Source organism: Castor canadensis, chromosome 5 (assembly GCF_047511655.1).
Source record: "Castor canadensis chromosome 5, mCasCan1.hap1v2, whole genome shotgun sequence".
In the NCBI taxonomy this organism is placed as follows: Eukaryota; Metazoa; Chordata; class Mammalia; order Rodentia; family Castoridae; genus Castor; species Castor canadensis.
Genome location: NC_133390.1, coordinates 74,879,247 through 74,896,062, shown reverse-complemented (window position 1 = coordinate 74,896,062; position 16,816 = coordinate 74,879,247). Strand labels below are relative to the sequence as shown.

Sequence of the window (16,816 nt, the reverse complement as noted above, 5' to 3'; positions counted from 1 at the left end):
AAAATGTGGAATTTATACACAATGGAATTTTACGCAGCCATGAAGAAGAATGAAATCTTATCATTCACAAGCAGATGGATGGAACTGGAAAACATCATCCTGAGCGAAGTTAGCCAGGCCCAGAAGACCAAAAATCCTATGTTCTCCCTCATATGCGGACTTTAGATCAAGGGCAAATGCAACAAGGGGATAGGACTTTGATTACGTGATAAGGCGAGTGCACACAAGGAAGGTATGAGGATAGATAGGTAACCACCCCCCCCCCCAAAAAAAAAAAACGAAGATAGTATTTGATGTCTTCATTGCAAAGGAACTAATGCAGAAACTTTAAAGCAACAGAGGCCAATAGGAGAAGGGGACTAGGAACTAGAGAAAAGGTTAGTTTGGGAAGAATCAATTTAGAAAGTAACACATATGTACATGGAAGCAAAACTAGGAATCTCCCTGTATAGCTATCCTTAACCTCAACTAGCAGAAACCCCTGGTCCTCCTTGTTAATGTTTATACTGTCTCTTCAACAAAATTAGAGATAAGGGCAAAACAGTATCTGCTTGGAAGCGAGGAGGTGGGTGCAAGAGGGTAGGGGTAGGGGAAAGGGGGAGTAATGACCCAATCATTGTATGCACATATGAATAAAGGAAATTAAAAAAAAGAGAGAGAGAATGGCTTAGAGCAAAGACAAATACAAAATACAGGCAGGGATGCCAAGCGTCTCCTGTTTTTGGTTAATTTGAGGGCCCAAGTAAGGAGTCATTGCTTCTCAGCAAAGGCAACTTGAGTGCCTCTTACACATTCACAAGTAGAACTGTTACCTACTTCTTACTGAACTCCCCCAAACATATCATCAGAACTAATTTTAGATCCTATTTCTCTTTTAGCTTCAGTCACCACAAAACAGCTCAAGCTTTCCAGATTCCTCTGCCTCATTTCCTTATCCCTGTGTGAGTGGCTTTTCCCTAATCTATTTTGAATATCCATTTGTCTCTACCCATCCCAACCTGTTCACCCTGCCCTGTCGAACTCCCAGTTCATCATCTAGAGTCTTCTTTATCCAAAATCTCTTTTGTGAAGGCTCATCTTACTTTTTTCCTCTGGTAGAAAACTGGCATTCTCTTGAGAATACGGCTTTTTCTACAGTCCTCACACAAAAAAATGGAATTTTTATTTAACACGCCTCGTGTACAGGGGACCAAAAGATGATGAAGTTAATGTCTTTTTGCTTGTCTTTGTTATTTTATGGATAACTATACGTCGTCATCTCTCTTTAAAAACTGAGATTTCATTAGGCAGTATTTTCTACTTTCTCTCCTTTTCTAGTTATCTATATCTCTCACAATCACATGTATTCATTGATTATTTCCACACCTGGTTTACTATCTTTTTTCTGCCCAGTATTCATGCATTTGTTCCTGTGATTTTTTAATATCCTTATATGGTCCATCTAAAATCTCGACTTTTTTCTTTGATATCTTTATCCCAAGGGATAAAGTATTTTTTTCTTTACTTATAGATCAAGTATCTACTTAAATGGTTGTATTCAACATTTTCAATATCTTAAACCATACCACTCAAATTATCTCATTTACATTTTAAACTGATGAGCACTTTTTCTTTGCAGCTCACTCTCTTTAATACCCCCATTACAGTGGGTTTTTTTTTAACCATCTCAAGACTTCCAGTCCTCCTTTTTTACTATCTGTTGTTCCTCTCACATTCCTCTTTGCCTTGCTCAGATTCTATGTTCCATGACTATAAAAAGTTGCCTTTCATAATCTCAACTATCTTTCCCTGTCACTTCATTAGAGATTTCATTCTTTCCTCTTCCACTTCACTTTTCCCTTCCTTTTCTTCCTCTTTCTCCTCCCCCACTTATTCTTTTCCTTCTCTTTGTCCTTTTCCTCCCTACCCCATTCTTTCCCTTTTTTGCTTCTTCTCTCCTCTTTTCTTCAGTGTACCATTTACTGAGATTCTAAAGACAGAACCCTTGCAGTAATCTGTTCCTTTTCCTTCTCTCCACTTCCCATTCTAATAGCTGGAAGTTTATTGGATTTCTGTTCAGGGTATAGTTAGGATCTGACCACTTTTCAAACTTCTGCAAGTACTAATTCAGTTAATCTGTTGCTTAAAATATAGAGGTAGGCATCTAACTGCTGTTCTGTCTCCATTTAGGTAACACCCCTTCACAACAAACATCAATCATCTACCTTTTAAAATTTTTCTTCATAACACTTACTACTACCTACTACCTAAATGTTTATTATCATAAAGAAAGGAGTTTCTGTACGACTATCAGCTCTACGTAGGTGGGAGTTTTCTCCTGTTTATTGCTATAACCCCAGCTTCTGTAATAGTGATGGCAACTTAATAAGTAGCCAGAAAATATTTGATGAATGAGTTTGAGGCAACAGGGACAGACCAACTTATACTAAAAAAGAGCCAAAGCTGGTGATGTTTGTCTGAATTTTTCCTTAGGCCCTCTGTGAAGTATGCATTACTTTACCTAGTGGAATACTGGTACTGTAACTGATGACTCTTATATGTCTCTCTGGTAAGTCAGAGAGAAACTGTTTGATTTTCTCACAATTAGGGTGACTTATGTAACTTAGACCAAACTGGATGCTATTGATAGAAAGAGGGAACTAATAATTAAAATGGAACAGTAGGCATAAATATAGACTTCCCAGGCAAACAGAGGCATATGGACACCTATTTATATCTATTTATCTTCTGACTGGTCCCACCAGGCAATAGATCTAAATATTCTCACAAAGACATGTCCATCTTGAACCATTTTAAGTTGATCTAACCTTATATATACATTTTTCATACACCTGGTCTCAGAGCCTAGTGATAGCTGTGTTTTGAATAAATTAAATGTAGATACATAGTTTTCTTCATCTTTAAAAGATGCTTATTTTTAGTAAAAAAAGGCACTTGTATGTAGTGCCTTCATAATTAACTAGAATATATGCAGAGTAGATAGGCATTCTTTTTAAACTACTTTGGAAATGCTGACTTGATAGTAGGATGGTTTGTGGGAGAAAAGGGTAGATGTAGTCTCCTGCAATACTGGTGGTAACATGCCACCTCTTAACAGAGGCATTTATTTCTTAATTTCTTATCGTAACATTTGTAAGATTAATACCATGACTCAGATTTGGAAATTAATTGTTCTCCTTTTTCACATGAAGGATATTGTGTGATATATGTTAGTCCCATTTGTCTAAAATGTTGGGCGCCTATACATATGTACTCAGATGTGCCTAAGTCATATTTAAGAACTAGTCATTTGTATAGTAGGACTCTTTAGAAAAATATAGAGATGAGGATTAAACAAAAAGTAATTGTTTACAATGGTTACATAAACTTTTACAAAATACATAGTTTATAATACTGTGTTTACAATTGTACTCCTTGGTATTTACCCAAGTTAATTGAAATCTTAGGTCCACATAAAAATCTACATATAGATGTTTATAGCTTAGTTTATAATTGCCAAACCTAGAAGCAAATAAGATATCCTTCAGTATTTATCAATGAATTGATAAATAAAATATACTTCAGACAATGAAATATTATTGAATACTAAAATTTATCATCCCACAAAAACACATGGAGAAATATTAAATGCTTATCACTAAGTGAGAAAAAAATCTGGAGAGAGTACATACTATATGATTCCAAATTTATGACATTTTGGAAAAAGCATAACTATAGAGATGGTAAAAATGAATCAGGAGCTTGAAAATAGGGAGGAATGAATAGGTGGAGTACTGTGAAAGTACTTGGTGATTCTTTAGTGGTAAATACATGACATTATACGCTTTTCTGGAACCCATGCAATGTCCAACAGCAAGAGTGAACTCCAATGTAAACAATGAACTTGTGGTAATAATGATGTGAATTAGTTTCATTGTTTGTAAGAAATACACAACTCTGATGCAGGGATATTGTTAGTGAATGGGCTATGGGAGGGTGTGCATGCACAGAGGGTATATGGGAACTTTATGTACTGTGTACTTAGTTTTGTTATGAATCTAAATCTGCTCTAAAAAATAAAGTATTAAAAATACAAAATTGATATCTGAACTTAGATAAGGTTGCTTTAGTTTAAGAACTACATATTGTACAACTAATATATGCTAATAAAAAATAAATAATATACATACCTAAGAAAAATAAGTAAAATTTGTTGTGTAAGTTCTTTATAGATAGGAAATATGTTCTTTTCATCTTTGTAGCTTCTATGTAGTATCTTGATTGCTAGATGGCCCTTCAGTTAACAATAAATTAGCAAAAATAAATTTTATACACTGCAATTACCATTTTTTGAATATATTCAAACAGTTTTTTAAATTGATAAGTAATGTGTTAACAGTACTGAAAAATGACTGAGCCATATGTTCGTGGGGTTTATGGCAGGTTCAACCTTCATTTTTGTCCTCTGTTTACTTTTAATCAGTGTTTATTTTCACAAGAAGTATACTTCATATTATCTCTTACTATAGCTATAAGTCAGTAGTAAATTGGATAACGATTTTGTTTAATACCAGCTGCTAAACTATAAGCTTCACAAGAACTGGTACTACAAAATGCGTATTTTTTTCTTTTATATCCCTAGAGCCTAATGTGGAGATTGCACTTGATAAATAGTTGTTGAATAAATAAACATTACATAGGTGTTTATTTTCATTTACTCTCATGATGGCTAAAGGAAGTTTGGATCTTTGGAATATGATTTGGCCACTGTCAATATCACAAAATTTTATGAGGAATTATGGCTTAAAAGTTTGCAAGTCTACCCTATATGATTTTGTAAGATTACACTGTAGTTCAGAAGCAATTCAAAGCCCTCTGAAAAAACTGTGAGATGTATATACCCTTTCTTGACAGGTCTGAAAAACTCAAATTCTTACCATTAAAATCTTGTCCATACTTTGTATCAATTTCTTTCTTTGTGGGGGCAGTATTAGGGGTTGAATTCAGGACCTTGTTGCTAGCTAGACAGGCTGTCCACTACCTGACCATGCCTCTGACCCCTTTAACCTTAATTATTTTTCAGACAGGGTCTTTATGCCCTATGGGCCTAGAACATGATCTTCCTATTTATACTTCCTGCCTAGCTGGGATGACAGGTGAGTGCCACCATACCCAGCTTTTTATTGGTTGAAATGGAGTCTTACAAACTTTTTGCCCTGACTGGGCAAGGAACTGAATCCTCCTTATCCCCACTTCCTGTCAGTTTCTTTAAAGATCTTTTACTGTGTTATTCTTTGTACTTCCTGGCACTGTTATTTAGATAATATTTTCATCTCAAAGTTTAGAATTTTGATAAAAGCAAAAATAGTTGTTCAGACCATGTGAAAAATAATAGCCTATAATTATTACCTTATTTAAGAAATTTTAAATAAACTTACCAATATGATAATTTTACAGGCATACACAAATCAGTGAACAAAAGATTGGACCTATTTTGTGCAGGTACAAACCAACTAGCTAAGACATTTGGCGGCACTGGAATTTTAATAAGAGCCTGACCACAACTTCTGCTCCTGGATACATTTATTTAAAATGCTTCCCCCTTGCCCCTTAATAGGAGCCCTTCCTATTCTTTATTATTTTTTTTTCTGCTTTAGTAAGCCCCAAGTTGGTCCCATTTCTGAATGGTGTTTTAGTGTTGATGAGACTAAACTTTTGAGTATAGGCTCAGCAAGCCAGCTCTGGAGTATGAAGAAGTTATGTATATGACAGAACAGGATCAACTGATTGCCTTACAAGTTTTTTATTGGTCCTGAGGAAAAGAACTGGAGATTATAATCTGGAATTTAAATGAAAATAGATCCCTCCTTCATCTTTCTGCATTTAACTCTTGACTATTTGTAGAACCATTTAATGTAGCAAAAGATTGTAAATTTAAAATCACTTTCAGAGTATTTTGGAAGACAGGAAAACAAGTAAGATGCATACCAATCTTAAGAATTAATTGCTTTATCTATGCTGTATATACCATAAGAAGATTTTGGAAAAGTAACGAAATCATATTTTATTCACTTTTCCAAACTGAAAGGCTATATACAGTATAGAAGTTAAATGTTTTTAATATAAGAGTACAACTTTATTTGTGAAAAAAAAATGGTGGGGGGATTCAGTATGGGGGATTAAATGTACCTACTCCTGCTTGGTACTCTGTCACTTGAGCTATGCACCCAGTCCTTTTGCTTTTAGTTTGTTTTTCAGATAGGGTCTCACTTAACTGCCTGGTCTGACCTTGAACCATGATCTTCCTACCTCCACCTGAGCTTATAAGTGTGTTCTACCACACATGGTTTGTTTTTTGGCTGGCTTGTTTTTGAGATAGTGTCTCACTTACTTTGTTCAGTCTGGCCTCAAATAGCCATCCTGTTTCTGCCTACCCCAATATCTGGGATTACTGACACGTATCACAACGCCCAGCCATAAAAGTATTATAAAGAACTCCAGATAAAATTGGGAATTTCCATTTGTATTTCTTATTTTAAGTTGTCACACCCATGTTTTGTTGGGGAGATGCTTATTTTTATTATCATAGGTTAAGCATTGCAACAGATGTAAATCAACTGTAGCTAATAAAAACTAACATAGGTGTCTTGAAGTCATTTTCTTCTTTTCTCCATTGACTTAATCAGCCTCCTCCTCACCACCCATTTACCTAAAGCAAGTATCAGTAGCTACAACCTGCAGGTCACATCTAGCCTGCAGCCTGTTTTAATAATTATTTTTGGAATGCATTTAAGCCTATTTGTACATTGTCTATGGCTGTTTTTGAGCAGTAGCAGTGGAGTTGGGTAGTAAGGATTGATGCAATATTTCCTTCTTTTTTGGAATATTATATATGTCTTTGCAGTAACATAATAACAATAAAGACAAAATAAAAATCTTTTTAAACTGTTTTAAGAGACATTGCAGTATACTGACTTAAGTGTACTATTTTTAGAGAATGATGACCTGAGTTTAAATCTGTATTTTTTCAAGATCTAGCATAAATTAGGTAGATTACCTAAATTAACAACACATGTGAAAGCAGATACTTTAAAGCAACCGAGGCCAATAGGAGAAGGGGACCAGGAACTAGAGAAAAGGTTAGTTCAAGAAGAATTAACTTAGAAGGTTACACACATGCACAGGAAATCAATGCGAGTCAACTCCCTGTATAGCTATCCTTATCTCAACTAGCAAAAACCCTTGGTCCTTCCTACTATTGCTTATACTCTCTCTTCAACAAAATTAGAGATAAGGGCAAAATAGTTTCTGCCGGGTAGCGAGGGGTAAGGGGGGGTAAAGGAGGGAACATGGGGGGGTAACGGAGGGGGCGAGGGGAAGGGGGGAGAAATGACCCAAACATTGTATGCACATATGAATAAAATAAAATTTTTTTTTCAAAAAGACAGTCACAATAATACCCAATGTGAAATTTTTTAAAAATCAAGACAGAATAAAAAATAACAACAAAAAAAAACACATGTGAAGCATTTATAATGCTTGACATCAGTAACCTCATCTTCATCACTACCAACATGATGGCAAACACTACCACCACAAATATTTGGCCTTATAAGTGAAGAGTCTAGATATGTGAAGAACCATCCTTATTACAGAACAGAAGATTCCTAACCGTAACAGGTTCTACCCAGGAAAATAGAAATCGCAGCAATTATTTTAACAGAGACAGTAACATAGGGGATTGGTCAAACAGGTCTTGGAGAACTAAAAACACAAAATGACAATATCAGTGTAAAACAAGAATAGTAACAGCAAGAAACATATACTGCTGGTAGTGTGGCTCAAGTGATAGAGCACTTGCCTAGCAGTCTTGAGACTGAGTTCAAACCCCAGTACTGTCAAAAATAAACAAAAAAATCATCATTCCTAAAAAACATGTACCATCTAAGGGAAAGGAGGAACCAACCTGTGGTTAGAAGAAACTAGAAGTTTGGTGAAAAGGCACCATATATTTTAAATGATAAGCTGTTGGTGAGATTTACTTTGTTACGCACTTTGAAAAGGAAAAAGATGAAACTCTGCTAAACAAATGTATTTCATCAAGACATATTTATTTTCAAATAGGACATTGTTAAGCAATTAGTTATTGCTAGATAGAGAACAACATGAAACTGGCTTTTTTTTTTTTTTTAAATTTTACATTTTGAAACTTTTGTTCTAAGATTGTCAAATGGTAAAATGTCTTGAATTCTTCTGATTGGTAGTGGCTACCCAAGCACATCGAAACATCTTTCAAGATATGTCTCCTATGTGTATGTATGTATATATGTGTGTGCATATATACACATACACATATATACACACGTATGTGCATATGTTGTATTATGAAAAGGAACAGAGGAAGGATGAGTGTACACAATCTATTTCCTGAGTCATTTTAGAGTGCTGATGAAATTGGTCTGTTTTGGCAGTCACACGCACACACAAAATACTTTTTGTGCATACTATTCCTGATACTGAGCACAGGAGTGAACAGAACAGAAATCTTTGCTCTTATAAGAACTTCTAGGAAAAGACAGATAATAAATATGTTATAGTCTGTAGGAAAAGTAATGAGAGAGGAAAGTAGGAAATGTGTATATGTTTATGAGGGGGATGAATAGTTGAAGCAGGTCTTCAACTTGAAGGTCATATTTGAGTAAAAATGGGAGAAATTACAGAATTGAATCATGTGGATATCTGGGCAAGAGCATTCTAGGCAAAGGAATAGAAAGGCTCTGAGATGGGAGCATATATAGATTTTTGAAAAGCAGCAAGAGGTCAAATGGCTGAAATTAGTGGAGGGAGAACAGAAGGCCATGGCTTCAGAATGATAACAGGGACCTGAATCATTAGAGATTAACAGAAGAGTAAATAGAATAGGCCAAATAGGATTAGGAAGCACTAAGCATCCATTTTAGGTGAGTAGTCATGAAGTCCATAGTTGTGCATGCTTCTCTAGCCACATTCTGATTAAAAAGCATCTTGCAATTGGTAATTTTATCCCTGTTTATGAATTATGTAACCATATCTTTAAATTCAAAGTTGTGGTCTCTGGTTACTTTTAAATTTTTAGTTGTTTACTCATCCTTTTACCCCTACTATAAGATCATCAGTCAAATGCTAATAGGATGTTATCTTTTCATAATGAAGGGATCAGAAACCTTAACTGAATATGACTCTTGCAAGTAGAAATAGAATCGTGAACCTAATGATCTGTCTGTATGAACTAAAAAATTTGTGCCCGTGTTTCTATAATAGAGTTAATTGCTATATCTGTATTTTTTCCATTGACTATTTTATTTGATTTTTTATACACTTCATGATTTATTTAAAAGTACATTAGTTTTATGTTTGCTTCTGAGATAGTTGACATGAATGTCATATGCAGCTGGTTCAAATAATACCGTTTTAGTTTTTTTTTAACCTATATTAGTTTATATTAAAGAAACCCATTTTCAGTGACAGCAGCAAAATGGCATTTGCATGATAAGAAAGATTTAAGCCATAAAAAACACCTCCTTCTGAAAGTATTGAATACAGTATTATTGGGCCTCTCTGAAATACAGTAAGTTCTCAGGCAAAGTTTGTATAAATGGGCTTTTTTGTATTTTATCTTTCTATAAACATTTTAAAAAATGCAATTTTCCTGGTTTATTTCATACTCTTGAATAGCTTCTTTGACATTTATTCAGAGAGAATTCCTCCTTATGGCATAGCAGATCTTTAAACTAAGGACCAAACCTTAGACTAAGAATTTATATTATACAATGCAAAAACAAAATAAGGTCCTTGTTGTCCAGCAGTGACACAAGACTTATCATCTAAGATAGTAAATACCAAAAAATTTGCTAATGCATTTATTTCATTTTCCCCTAAAATATGGTAGTTTTTTTTATATTGAATTTTTTGTGTGTATTTCAAACTCAGTCTACTGCATTTCATGTAACATGGTAATGTAAAATGTAAGCTTTATTAGTTTCCTTGTAGTATGGTTTCATTTACTTGGCGTTTCATCTTATACAATGAAAATCCTTTCAAAATCATTATTTATTTATTTATTTTGAAGTAATAGAGTTTTAACTATGGGCCTTGAGGTTGCTAGGCAAATGTTCTGCCACTGAGCCATGCCCCCATCTCCCCCCCCTTTTTTTTATTTTCATTTTTGTGGTGCTAAGAATTGAATTTAGGGCCTTAGGCATGCTAGGCAACCACACTACTACTGAGCAACAGCCCTCCAGCTCTGCAAGTCATTTTAATAATTTAGTAAGAAAAATTTAATATATGTAGACACATTTGTAGTTTTTTTGTGTCTGAGTCTAAGTACGAAATGAGAAATAATTTTTAGTAGCCATTGTGAGTGTTTTTCTTAATAGTTCTGACTTTCTTTCAGCCACCAAGATATACCAACTCTACATTCATAATTTATCTTTATTTGACAAGTTAGGCTCATTTTCACCATTACCACCATTCAGCTTAAGCCACCAATTACTTCTGAATTGGGTTAGCACAGCCTCCTGATTGACCCTTCTGTCATTTCTTGTATTTACAGTAAAAAGCACTTTAGCTATTTTAAGTAGAAGGCTCTTTTAATAAAGGTATTAGGCCCAACTCAATAAATACGTATTTGTTGTTGAGTAGATGAAAAAGAGGGATGGTAGCCTGTGATCATAAATGTGGATGCACAGTATGCATGTGACTATAATGAGACCTCAGACCACTTTTATGAAAATCTCCTGCATTTTAATACTGGTTTTCTAGGTTCTAATTTAAAGATCTTAAATTAGTATGAAGTATTACTATAAAGAAAGTTAATAAGCATATTAAATCAGTTTAAATATTTTTCAGATAAATGTCAGTCTGATGCTAGTTTTTAAACAGTGCCGTCTATCTAATTCATTTACAGACATTTACAATTTTCTGCAGTGTTCCTTGAGACAGTGTTAATATTATAGCCTCTGTTGTCATGGAAACAAGTCTCTGAAGGCAGCCTCAGAAGCTAATGATTCCATGGTGTTGCTATGGATAGAAACAACTGAGACTGTTGCTGGTCACATGGTTAAGATTTTCAAAAACAACAACAAAAACCTCTTTGGAGCTGATCTTCTTGAGTGATACAAATAGAGCAGGAGAAGGATGATGGCATAATGAACATGAGATTTTTCAAGCTTAAATTCTATTCCGAATTTCTTTTCTATAATAAATCAAATATAATGGTTACTTTATATTGTTCTCTCATTGTTTCTATCTTATATGTGTTATTATATTTGACATTCTCTAAGAATCTTTTTATACACCTTCCCAGCATTTTGCCATGCTTTCAATCCTTTGCTCTAATCATCTTCTTGCCTCTTAAGTTTATTCTGAGAGCTAATATCTGTGCCATTCCTCATCAGTCAGCCTTCATTTAATTATTTATTTAGACCTGTATTTTTATTTCAATTAAATGAATTATTTTGTTCTGTAGGCTTTTGTTAGCAGAATTGCTATCATCTGTAGCTTGGAAATATTTATGATATTTTCAGACATTTAAAATTTTATTTTAATGTTCTAAGAACAAAACAAATAGCAAAGAAGCACGAGGAACCTTTTAGATGTGATGGACACACTTACACACTCAAAATTGTGGGCGCTGGCTTATTTGCCACCTCAACAAATTGTGTAATTAACTATGTGCAGTTTTCATATCACTTTACTTGATAAAGCTGTTTGTAAAAATAAGGTAAAAATCTAATGTTGAATATCTAGACTTTCATGACTGACATTTTTATGATTACAGCTAGTTATTTTATAGCATGTTGCTTAATTTGGGCTTGTCTGATGTTTAATGATTAGATTCAGATAATGCATCTTTGAGAGAAAGTCACAGAATTTTGGTATGCTCTTACTACATTTTACCAGCAAGCATGTAATTTGTCCCTTTACTGGTGGTATTAACTTTGATCACTTGATTAAGATAATATCTGCTAAGTTTCTCCAATGTGGTAAGTATTTTGAGGGAATATACTTGATATTCATCACTAGTGTGAAATGGAAGTTTCACTCAGCAGCACAGGAGGAAGTTTAAACATCCATTGATGTTTCTTAAATGAATTATAGCTATGATGATTACCAAGTAATAATTTTGTAATTCTACCATCCCTTCTGCATTTTTAAGTTGCATTTTATTGCAAGGAAATGCTTTCTCTTCTTTCCTTTTATTTTTGTCATGTGCATATTTATATCTGTTGTGATGCCTAGATTCTTGTTTTATTTAGTGGGTTTTATGCCACTGTTACTTATTTTGAGTCTCTGGTGGTTCCCAATCAGCAGCACTTCAAGTTGACTTCTAGGCCCTTTCTAAAACCGCATTATTCTTTGACCACTTCCTTGTTTTCTGGCACAGAAAGATGTCTAGACTTACTGTACTTGCAGAGCTTTAGCACTGGGATCAGCCATTTCTCTAAGAACCCTGGTTTATTTCTTTATTGGAGAATGGGTTTTTAGCAATCAATGTCTGTGTGCAAGATACATGTTCATGCTTTTGGGGTGTTAAGTGTTCCCACTTCCTCTCAGTGTGCAGATCTGGGAAGTATATGTACATTACACACATTTGTGTCTGATATTTATTTTTGTATCTGTACATTTTGAAAACCATGTGTTGCTAACAGTGCCTCCAATTTGAGACTTAACACCATTGGTCTCATGCTAATTCTCTCCCTTTTCATATTTATAACTCCCCTTTCTAACATGAGGAACCTTGTTCCCACTGTCCTTTATATACTTAATAAAATCCCCCATATGTACATCTCCCATCACTATCAATGCCATAAATGAATACCTTCCTCACTCATCACCATCCAGTCCCCCTTTTACTCTACTGAGGGCCCCAAACTCCATGCTAGTTTATTGCTTCTGTGAAACAGACATTCTTCTCAGTTGAGTTCCAACAACATACAGGCCACTGCCATTGCCCATAGAGGCATCCTTCTCAGTGTACTTACCTTGTGGCAGACTGCTTCCTCCCTACCACTCCCTGCATACAGATGTTCTCCTTGCCCTACTTTAGTTTCAACAACATGCACTTATTTTGTGTAAGAAGTTGTTGCTTACAACAAAGTCATAACAATATTTTAACATATTATCTTCTAGAAGTTTTGTTTTGTTTCCCTCTCAGTTATACCAACAAAGCATCTGGAATTGATTCTTTGTATGATTTAGGGTGAGGATCAGTCTCCATTTGATTTTCAATATATACATCCAGTTCATTCAGCAACGTTTCTTTCTAATCCAGCCTTTTCTTATACTTTATCATTTGTAAAGGTCATATAAGTATTCCAGTGAAATTTGGGTATCATTTAAATTACTAATTTTTGAGCTCATAATATGGAATTTAGAGGTTTTTTTCTACAGTAACAATGTATAAATAGCCTCAAACCAAACCCTCAGAGACTTTAGTTGGAGTGAATTGGAAAAATAGAATTCTAAATAAAGAAGGAAGAGGGAAAAGCTACTCATAATCCTGTCCCCAGAGGCTAACTTTTCAAACTTTTTTTACCTTTTTACATCATGTATGTCATAAGCATTGTTCCATATGACTTATAAACTTATTTTTAATTGCTGCATAATATTTAATCTTATAATTCACATGATTTACAACCATTAAAACATATTTGGATATTTACTGTATTCCCCAATTATAAGCAGTGCTCAAGAGAATACCTTAAAAGTATTAAAACATTTTCTTTTTAAATTATTCCTTCAGGGTACATTTCCAGAATTACTAACTCAAAGAGTTTAGTAATTTACGGGTAAATTTCTTTTTCTAGTTTGTGTGAATTTATATGTCCATTAGCAGTGTGACAGGACCTGTTTCCATGTATTTTAAAAGTGTTTTTAGAATATTTATTGTGGTTATGTATAATAAAATTTACCATTTAAGTGGATTCATGTATTTGCCTTTTTTGTGACAGACTCATTTCACTTAATACTATGTCTTCGTGACATCCATGTTGTAGCATGTGTCAGAATTTCTTTGCTTTTTAATGCTGAGCCATATTCCATTATAGGTATATACATATTTTGTTTGTCCATCTATCTGTAGGTAGATACTTGGATTACTTCCACCTTCTGGCTGTTGGGAATGATGCTACATTAAACACTGGCATATAAAACTTGACTCCTTGTTCTTTTGAATGTATAACTAGGATTAGAATTGCTGAGTCATATCATAAGTCTGTGGTTAGGTTTTTGAGAAAATCACTGAACAATTTTTCCACAGAGTCTGTACCATTGTGTATACCCACATCAGTGTTACAAGGGTTCTAGTTTCATCCTTGCCACTACTTGTTACTTTGTTTTTGGTTTGGTTTTGATTTTTAATTATAACATTCCTGAGTCTAAAGTAGCATGTCATTTATAGCTTTGGTTTGCATTTCTATAATGACTAATGATGTTGACCCCTTTCATGTGCTTATTGGGCACACACACACACTCACACACATATATATATATTTTTTTTTTCTCTACAGAAATGCTATTCATTTCTACCCTTTGTTTCTGTCTGTTTGCTTTTCATTAGTGTAAATTATACAGAGGAGTTTCATTGTAATATTTCCATACATGCATATAATGTTGGTGGTACTGGGGTTTGAACTCAGGGCTTTGTGCTGGCAAGACAGGTAGTGTACCACCTGAGCCGTGTCTCCAGCCCTTTTTGTTCTAGTCATTTTGGAGAGAGAGTATCACTTTTTGCCCAGGCAGGCCTGTACCACTATCCTCCTATTTTACACTTCCTGCTGTAGCTAGGATGGCTGGCAAGCACCACCACTGTCAGCATTTTTCCATTGAGATACAGTCTCACAAATGTTTTTTCCCTGGGCTGGCCTTGAACCATGATCTTCTAGATCTCAGCCTATACAAAGATTATAGGAATGAGCTACTAGTGCCTAGCTACATCACGGGGCTTTTACTAAGTTCACCCCCTCTATTATTATCCTTTCTTGTCCTTCCTACCCCACCTTTTTTAAAAAAAAAACAATTTTAATGGGTTTTATTATTTTATTTTCATTCATATGTACATCAAAAGTTTTGAGATAGAGATTCCCTGTGTAGTCTAGGCTGACCCTGAACTCAAAATCCTTCTGCCTTTGACTCCTTAGTGCTAAGATTGCTAGGATAGCAGAATGTACTACCGCACCTGACTCATGTATTTTTTAATAACTCTGGATTGATTTGATAGACAAAAATTCATTATTACAGTTTTATTTTGTGTTTATCAGTGAGAATAAGCATTGTTTCAACTTTAGCTGTTTTTGTTCCTGTTTTAAGTCTATTACTTGATTTTAGTGCTTTTCTTTTGTACATGTCATTTGTATAGCAACTGTTTATGAATTAATTCAGCTGACAGGAATTGGGTCTTGTTACAAAACATCTTTTCTGTGCTCTAGTTGCATGTTTTTAAAAATAATTGAATCAAGCCAAATAAAGTTATTAAAAATAAGTATCCAAATTTACTAATTTAAATTATGCCACTAGAGTTCTCTGCACTTGTTTTTTTCTTTTTCTTTTTCCATTTTTGCTAGAATATGTCTCTCATATAATAGGCAATGAATAGTTGAACTAATGACTCTACAAGCAGGCTTAGGCAGGTTATTACTCTTCGTAATAGCACTAACTGACGTAAGTTCAGTTTTTGTCTAGATTTGTAAACCCTCATTGTTTGCATAGTAAGCTAATGAAATGACTTTTGGTTCTTTAACTCCAAAAAGGAAAGTAGTCAGGTGTGTTCTGAATGCTAGGAAAGTATTTTGCCATCTGTTTATGAAACGAGTGTCTTACCCCCTAAAGGAGGAGTGTTACTATAAGTGATTATATTTGGTTATTTTCATTTAAACATCTAAAGAATAGTCACTCCTTTTTACTATATAAACTTTGTAATTGGTGATTTAGCTATTTCTAAAATTTCTGGAGAATCTTTTCTCATTACTTAAAGTAATATATTAGTATTTTACCTATTTCTTAATTACCTCTGAGAACTGCAATTTATCTTCATGGCACAACTTTCTGTTATGTGTTTCTCTTTTGTTTTGGTGTTTTTCCTGATTTTTTGTCATTGATGATTTTTAGCCAACAGAAGCTGTTCCTCCCTCTCCTCCCACTGTCCCTGTGGTCCCTGTCCTGCCAGTCACTGCTGAGAGTACTGTCATCCTACCCACCACACCACAGGTTTTTATTGGTTTCTTTTTTCTTTATAAACATTTCATCTGCTTGTAATGTTTTATTTTTTGTTCTTTTAAAACTGTTAGTTTTTTGTTAGATTTATTAATTTAATTTGGGCTTTGGTTAGGAAATTAGATACTGTGGTTTAATATGAAATAGGTTCAACATTTGCCATTTTATTAGGCAGACTATGAGATGGGATGGATTCTACGCTACTGTTTAGATTTGTTATGATGCCTTTTGAAATTGTAAATCTGTTCAAAAGTTTTTAAATATTTTTGCTTTAGAAAATTTTGTCTTAATTTCTAATGATAATAAAAATAATTGTACTCCTGATCTTGTTTGTGTTGGATGTTTCCTTTTATGCAGCACTTTGTTTCCCAGTATATATTTATTTTCTTTGGAAATATTCATCCTTTTCTCATTTAGTTAGATAACATACTTCACACTTATTAATTAAAAATAATTGATATTGTATCTGCAATATATAAGAACTCTTTATACTATCTTTCATTACTTTTCTGTAAATAAAACTACTCCAAGCCCAGTGCTGAAGGCTCACGCCTATAATCCTACCTACTTGGGAGGCTGGGATCAG

General features: G+C 34.2%; 1 protein-coding gene across 23 annotated transcripts in view; it reads left to right on the top strand.

The window, feature by feature from the left end:
• Dlg1 (discs large MAGUK scaffold protein 1) overlaps window positions 1–16,816 on the top strand; it is a 270,953-nt gene that overhangs the window by 106,636 nt on the left and 147,501 nt on the right. For 14 of the 23 annotated variants that reach the window (XM_074073460.1, XM_074073469.1, XM_074073471.1 and 11 more), the window contains one exon: window positions 16,126–16,224. The exons of the other annotated variants lie outside the window; for them this stretch is intronic. In XM_074073460.1, the coding sequence (XP_073929561.1) occupies window positions 16,126–16,224 (99 nt within the window). The remainder of the gene's footprint in view (window positions 1–16,125; window positions 16,225–16,816) is intronic. 23 annotated transcript variants of the gene reach the window in all.